This window comes from Thalassophryne amazonica, chromosome 4 (genome assembly GCF_902500255.1).
Source record: "Thalassophryne amazonica chromosome 4, fThaAma1.1, whole genome shotgun sequence".
In the NCBI taxonomy this organism is placed as follows: domain Eukaryota; kingdom Metazoa; phylum Chordata; class Actinopteri; order Batrachoidiformes; family Batrachoididae; genus Thalassophryne; species Thalassophryne amazonica.
In genome coordinates, this window is record NC_047106.1 from 103266619 (window position 1) to 103274132 (window position 7514).

General features: G+C 41.1%; 1 protein-coding gene across 1 annotated transcript in view; it reads left to right on the plus strand.

Annotated features, from left to right (window-relative positions):
- The window catches only part of robo1 (roundabout, axon guidance receptor, homolog 1 (Drosophila)), a 516486-nt gene extending 509274 nt beyond the window's left edge, over positions 1-7212 (plus strand). Inside the window, 3 exon segments of the mRNA XM_034168365.1 lie at positions 286-561; positions 5639-5838; positions 5968-7212. Coding sequence (XP_034024256.1) covers positions 286-561; positions 5639-5838; positions 5968-5982 — 491 coding nt within the window. The 3' untranslated portion in view covers positions 5983-7212.
- The last annotated feature ends 302 nt before the right edge of the window (positions 7213-7514 follow it).

Below are 7514 nucleotides of genomic sequence, written 5' to 3' on the forward strand. Positions count from 1 at the left end.
TATTTACAGTGGTCTGTAGCTGCCACTTTTGAGAGGGGGGGATGGATCTGTGGTCTGTCTGGGTGTTTGCCATCCAGGAGTTTTTGGTATTGTGGATGCAGCGATATGCAACATCAGCACATGCTCCTACATTCGACTTGACTTGGCAAAGTGTAGCGCACTCCCAGAGAAGTTGTTGTGATTTTTAAGGGTTCAGGTTATTGTTCCTCCTGCTTGTGTTACCAAAAACCAGACTTTTTGATCATGGTGGCTAATGTGATCATACGTCCTGTGTTTATCCTTCAGATCTCCCACCTCCTCCCATTCCACCTCCAGCGGTGCTTAAGTCTCCAACACATCCCTCCAAGGTAGCACTGGAGGGCCGGGGAGTGGTTCCCTCCAAGGCAAGTGAGGGTCGAGACAGGCGAGGAGGATCAGGAGGCAGTCGGCCCAGAGAGGGTTCCGACCCCAGAACCAGCTCAAATGAACGCAAATATCTTGAGGAGAGAAAAAAGACTGCTAATGGAGGGAAGGGGAGTAAACATGAGAGTAGCACTGCTGGGAAGACACACCAACAACCAGGTAAAATACCATGTACAACATGAACAAATGTTTGATTTCTTCATTCATATGCAGGGACATTTTCACTGATGGCTTCATTTGTTCAGAATCAGTCAAAACAAATACAACCCCATTCCAAAAGGTTGGAATGGCAAAATACAAATACACAATCCACCACTGCCCCATGCAAACAGTATGAACCAAATATATTTGATGTTTGATGTGGTTATCTTCATTTGTTAACATAATTCCATTCCTGCATTTCAGGTCTGCAACACATTAAAAAAAAAAAAAAAAGTTGAGAGTGCGATTTAGAGCAAGTAATGAAATTTAAATACTGTCATTTCAAACAGATAATTTTAGTCATGGTTTCATAGAAAAGTATTATCCTTGAAAGGCTGAGTCTTTGATGAGCAAAGATGGGCAGATCTTCAGTTTGTCAACATGAAAATTTCTCTCTTAAATTTCTCATGCATGAGAAATTTATTGAAATGCTTCAATTCAGTTCGATTAAATTTATTTGTGTATGTATGTAATATGTTTATATTATTCTGCTTTGCATAGGTCCATTGATATGTGAAAAGGGCCCATCATATGGAGAAAAGGCCCATTATTTCAGCCACTGAGAGCCATTACCTCATACCAACCTTTTGAATCACTGATTTCAGATTTCACACTGATTTCACATTTCAATTCCAGTGTTGAATATTCTTGAGAATTATAAATTCATTGCTCTTTGAAAGGATGTACTTGCATATTTTTTTGCTATATTATCACTATATGAGTGGCATAAAATGGTCTTAAAAACTACACCAATGATAAAATTGTACAATATATTTATCGTCCAGCAAAAGTTATGGCAGACCTACTGACCTGTCCCCAATAGGAAATGTGTGGAGAATTTCAAAACTGCAACGTACTGTGGCACACCTCAGGGCATATTTGCAGGAAGAATGTGACAAATAACAACACTATTAAACTAACATTTAAACCCCCCCTAAACCCCGAACTCCCATGGTGCATTGCAGCACAACTTCTATTGTTCACTGTTTTTAGCTAATATCGCTAATTCCTCCAAAAATATTAGTCTTACCAACTTTCTGTTTCTGCAGCGTTCATCCTTGCCCCAAAATACATAAGCGTACTAAATGGCAAATGTCAGCTCTCCCCAGTTTGTCCGTGATCGAAGCCATACGCATGCATGCATGCATACACACATACAGAGGTCACATGGCTATAATAATATAGAAAAGTACCTTAAAAGGGGAATTACTGAAAGTATTGTAACATTGAGGAAGAAGGGCCTTTATTGTCATTATACATACATACAATGAAATTTGTCCTCTGCATTTAACCCATCCTAATTACACAATCCAGCCACTAGGAGCATTTGGCAGCTTGGATGACCTTCATAAGTAGTGCAGCCGATGGGTCTCAGTTCATTCAGGAAACTGATGTGAGGACAATCTCAAAGGCTGCAACAGTTGCGTCTTGTTCAAAAACCTTCATACATAGGCTTAGTTATCACGTTACGGACCCCTCCAAGATGGCGCCAATTAATCAATCAATCAATCAATCAATCAATTTTGGCGACATGGTCCTGCGCTCCCTGATTTTTGTGTTGTTTTTGTTCTTTCTGGTTGTTGGAATTAATGCAAATTGGACTTATACACGAGAGGAATTACTGCACATCAGGACCAGCTGCGGTGGGCCAAGTTCTTTTCTCTCTGAACGTCTAAAATCCATCGATGAAGTTCTGTTCATGCCTGTAAATACCAGTAGTGCCGGGCTCAGCAAAAAGGGGCGGAGGCGAGGCTGGCGCGGAGGTGTACAAGTTAAGCTACGCAGGCGTAATTTTCACATCCCGCTGCCGAGTGTGTATCTAGCCAACGTCCGTTCGCTGCGGAACAAGACTGATGAGCTCGCCTGTCTTTTAGATGCCCGAAAAGACTTTAGAGACTGTAACGTTTTTGCCATTACCGAGACTTGGCTGGATGACGATATCCCTGATTCTGCAGTAACGCCCCCTGGATTCGTCCTTTATAGATCAGATTGTGTGTGCGATGACATAGATAAGAAGTGCGGTGGTCGTGTATGCTTTCTTGTGAACAGCCAATGGTGCACGGACTGTCGAATATTGTCACGGACCTGTACTCCTGAGCTGGAAACTCTCACCATCCACTGCCAACCATTCTACATGCCCCGTGAACTGTCCTCTATCATATTTACCGTGGCCTATATTCCTCCTGAAGTCAGTGCACAATCAGCTATGACACAACTGACTGAGATCATCACAAAACATCAGGCAGGCCACCCGTTTGCTACTCCTATTGTCGCCGGTGACTTTAATCATACTAGTTTAAAGAAATTTATGCCAAATTTCTTTCAACATGTCACTGTGCCTACAGGAACGAATTCTAGACCACTTGTACACGAAAATGAAAGGTGACTATAAGTCATACTGTCGTGCTCCCCTTGGGGATTCTGATCATAATATGATCCATTTAGTTCCAGTATATCAGTCAAAACTGAAATGTGAAAAACCAGTCAAGCGGATCGTTCGGCAGTGGAGCTCGGAGGCTATTGAATCACTCCGTGGATGTTTTGAATGTACTGATTGGGATATTTTCCTTGAGTCGTCAGCTTCACTGGATGAATGCACTGAAGTAGTAACAGACTACGTGACCTTTTGTGAAGATCTGTGTGTTCCGACCAAAACTGTTGTTTCCTACCCGAATCAGAAGCCTTGGTTTGACTCATCCCTCCATGCCAAGGTCAAGGCCAAGGCTGCTGCTTATGAGACCGGTGACAAGACCCTATTCAAACAATCCAAGAAGGACTTGTCCCGTGCTATTAGAAGCGCTAAGCGGGTATACAAAGATAAGTTACAGAAAAAACTTGATACAAATAACTCGCGTGAACTTTGGCAAGGTGTTCAGAAAATAGCGGACTATGAGTTTAAATCGGCCGCTAGGGTACCTGATGATCCAGAACTGCCTGATCAGTTGAATACTTTTTATAGTCGGTTTGATAAACCAGGAAATGGGAGTGGTATTTTTAGTGAAACACAGGGCATAGAAGCGCCCTTCATTGTATCAATGAGAGACACCCAGCGGGCTTTTAGTAAATTAAATGTACGTAAAGCGTCCGGGCCTGATAATATCAGCCCGCGACTTCTTAGGATGTGTGCTAATCAGTTAACTGGCATCTTTACTGAAATTTACAATTGGTCTCTGCGCACTCTCCATATTCTGATTGTTTTTAAAAAGTCATGTATTATTCCTGTGCCAAAGAAATCTGTAATTACTTCACTGAGCGACTACCGCCCGGTTGCGCTCACTTCTGTGGGCATGAAGGTGATGGAGTCATATCTTTTGAGGTTTCTCGGAACACTGATTCCATCAACACTGGATCCATTCCAGTTTGCTTACCGGGCCAACCGGTCGGTGGACGATGCAGTTTCTTTGACTTTATACAATGTAATGAAGCATCTTGATCTCAGAAATGTTCGTACCTATGTCCGTTTGTTATTTATTGATTTAGTTCCGCTTTTAATACAATTTTACCGTGTAAACTGTACTATAAAATGATTGAATTAGGTTTACCTCGTAATATTTGTAAATGGATTTTGGATTTTACAAATATTAGGTAGTTAGAATTGGTACGCACGTCTCAAAGAGTATTGTTCTGAATACTGGCGCACCACAGGGCTGTGTTTTGTACTCTCTGATGACGTCAGACTGTGCAGCTATTTCTGATAACAATCTAGTCATCAAATTTGCAGATGATACGGCCGTCGCCGGATTCACTCGTGATGCAGATGAGGGCGACTACCGCCGCCAGGTAGACGAGTTGTTGAGGTGGAGTGCCGAGAACAACCTCAAGCTGAACGTTGCCAAGACAAAGGAGATTGTAGTCGACTTCCGTAGGAATAAGACTCCAATTTCACTTCTGGTGATAAATGGCTCTGAGGTAGAGTTTGTAGATACATTCAAGTTTCTCGGCATCCACATCTCCAGCGACTTGACCTGGTCGGTGCATGTCGAGCACTGCGTTGCGAGGGCCAGACGCCGGTTGTTTTTCTTGTGGCGGTTGAGGGGATTTGGCGTTGACAGTAGTCTTCTCCTGAAATTCTATCACTCTGTCATCGAGAGCGTCTTGGCACTCTCGATTACAGTGTGGTACGGAGGAGCTACCATTGAAAACCATAGTCTTTTGGATGCCGTGGTTTCCACGGCGTCAAAGATTGTGGGAGTGGAGCTTCCTCCGCTGAATGATTTATATTTGCAACGCATGGAGAGGCGAGCTAGAAAGATCCAGGCTGATAAGTCTCATCCCGCCAACGAACTTTTCAAGCTACTCCCATCAGGTAGAAGATACCGGTCATTAGCAACCACTTCAACCAGATCTTATTCTGGATTTTTCCCCTCAGCCGTCCGCCTGCTAACAAGCAAATTGTAGTAGAGTATTTATATATGATTTTTATTTGCTGTAAAATTGTTTTGTGTTAACGTGGTGAATGTATTTATTATGTAATTTTTTTTGTTTTTTTTTTAAGAGAGCGCGTAGGACTAAAATGGTTTCCACATTGTATGTATCTGTATATATGATGAGGCGAATAAACAATGAACTTGAACTTGACTTGATAGTGGATGCTACCCATGTTAATCATACCAGTCACTCTAACTTCCAGTATTCTTCTTCTGACTGCTAGTTTCAGACACACATTGTGTACCAAATTGGTTTCCTCCACACTAAACAACTTACTCCTGTGTTCATCAGGTTCTATGCAGACCAAGGGGAAGACAAATGCCAATTTGGTTGCTTAATTTCATGATATTCCCAGAAAACGCCCTTGAATAATGTGCAGTATTAAACCAGGCCCATTTTGCCCTGCACCCTTGTTTGTACTGATATTTTCCACTGTTTAAATAGCAGTGTGCACTTGAACAAAATGGGCCTGCTGTTGCATCATTTCTGCAGTGTGTCCTGTGGACACTGGATCAGCTTCAAATCTGCTCATGACCAGAGGCTAGGGTGTGCAGCCCAGGTCAGTGCTGCCTGCAAATTACATATTATTTATTTTACTTCCCTATAGGTACAGAGGACATTATGCCCTACAGCCGGCCACAATTCCCTATAGTCAATAGTCCCAGAGACCCAAGCTCCTCCAGCTCCATGTCCTCCAGGGGCTCAGGAGGCCGACGGAGAGAGGGGAGACCAGGGGGTCGCAGGAACCCTGCAGACATGGGCCTCCACACTTCGGGGGCCTTTCAACAAGGAGATGAAGACCTACAGGTACTGAAGGGTATTCAGAGGATAAAATCAGTGGACCTGAGCAGATTTATGCATTAATCAGGAACAGCCAGGAAAGATTCATGTTAACCAAAAATAATTTTTCTCTCCTCCTGTCCCCATTTTACCCAGATGGTAGAAAGCTGAAGAACAGAGATGTGGATGAGGAAGAACTGTCCTGAGTTTTCCAACAGTGGAGCACCATTGTTTCTCTTACTATTTTGAATAACTCAGTATTTCACCATCATGTGGGCTGAAATCATACCATACTTCAGTAGTGTTTCTTTTCATCTGGAAAACAGACCACTGTTTTTTTTTTTTTTTCTTAACATCATTTTTATGTCCATTTTAAAAAAAAAGTGTGAAGAAAAAGAATGGTGCATTGAAAACAAAATACACAGCAGTATATATATATGTTTTATTCCAATGCAATATGGGGTGAAGTGTTACTCCAGACATTGACATGACTCAGCTTGCCTTGACAAAAACTTCGAGAGCCCCATACAGTGACATGTTACTGTAATTTAAAAAGCTGCAAGCAGAGAGGGATGGACTGTCTGTAAATATACATGTAAACATCATGTCCTCTTGTTTTACCCAATGTGGTACCTCAAAAAAAAAATGTTTGTCTTCCTTGTTTTGCAAATTCTAATTTTATTATGCCAGTAAATATAATTATTATTTTATCATTTCCATCCTTGTTGTAAATGTATATTATTTAGCTGCCCCAAGAAAGTGCCACTTTGGGATTTTTTTTTCTTTTTCTTTTTGTAATGCACTGTTATGTTTTGTGTTGTCAATGTTTGTTTTACTTTGGTTTTAAAAGCACAATCACTAAACTTTATTTTAAACCATTCGATCTATTAACCTTTTTGTCTTACTGGAGGAAAACAGGTATGACAAAAGTGTCTAGTTAATCTTGAAGATGATGTTGATGATGATGATGATGATGATGTAGGTAAAGGCAGACGGTTGTTTACAAAGACTGTTTGAAAGGAGACTCCTTGCATTGTAATAGTCTCCCTCTCCGATTCTGATGCTAGCTTGACCGATGATCAAGACAGTTAATGTGAGCCATAGCTGCAATGTAAATATATTTTCACATTGAACATAAATCCAGCTATTGCACATTAATCACGAGGGTTGTTTTGACTGCTAATGCACTTAAATGAATGTCAAATACAGGAAGTCATTTTGGAAACTGGAGAGGATGTGACTGGACAAAAAGAGTCTCTTTTCAGGGTGAGGCCGTGGCAAAGGACCCTTTTCTAAGGGGAAAGGGTGCTATTGTTTATTCATAGAACATCTGCAAACATTTGTTTCGTAATGCAAAAAAAGTAAAAAGAACCAAAAAAAGATGAATAAAAAAATCAAACACATGCTAATGTTGTCTTTTGTCATCATCCCCTTACATGTGAATCATTTTAAAAAGTATAACTTTTTAATCAAAACCTTAACCTGAACAATACAGTGCATCCAGAAAGTATTCACAGTGCTGCACTTTTTCATTTGCAAAACAAAGCCAAGTTGTGATTATATATATAAAACCGGTGTCAAAATAAATAGAACACTGCCATCTACTGGTGCCCAGATGGTTAGTACTTAAGGCAAATATTGTCATGAACACTACTGGCCAGTAGATGGCAGTAGAGACTGAAAACTTGCTAAAACAAATATTC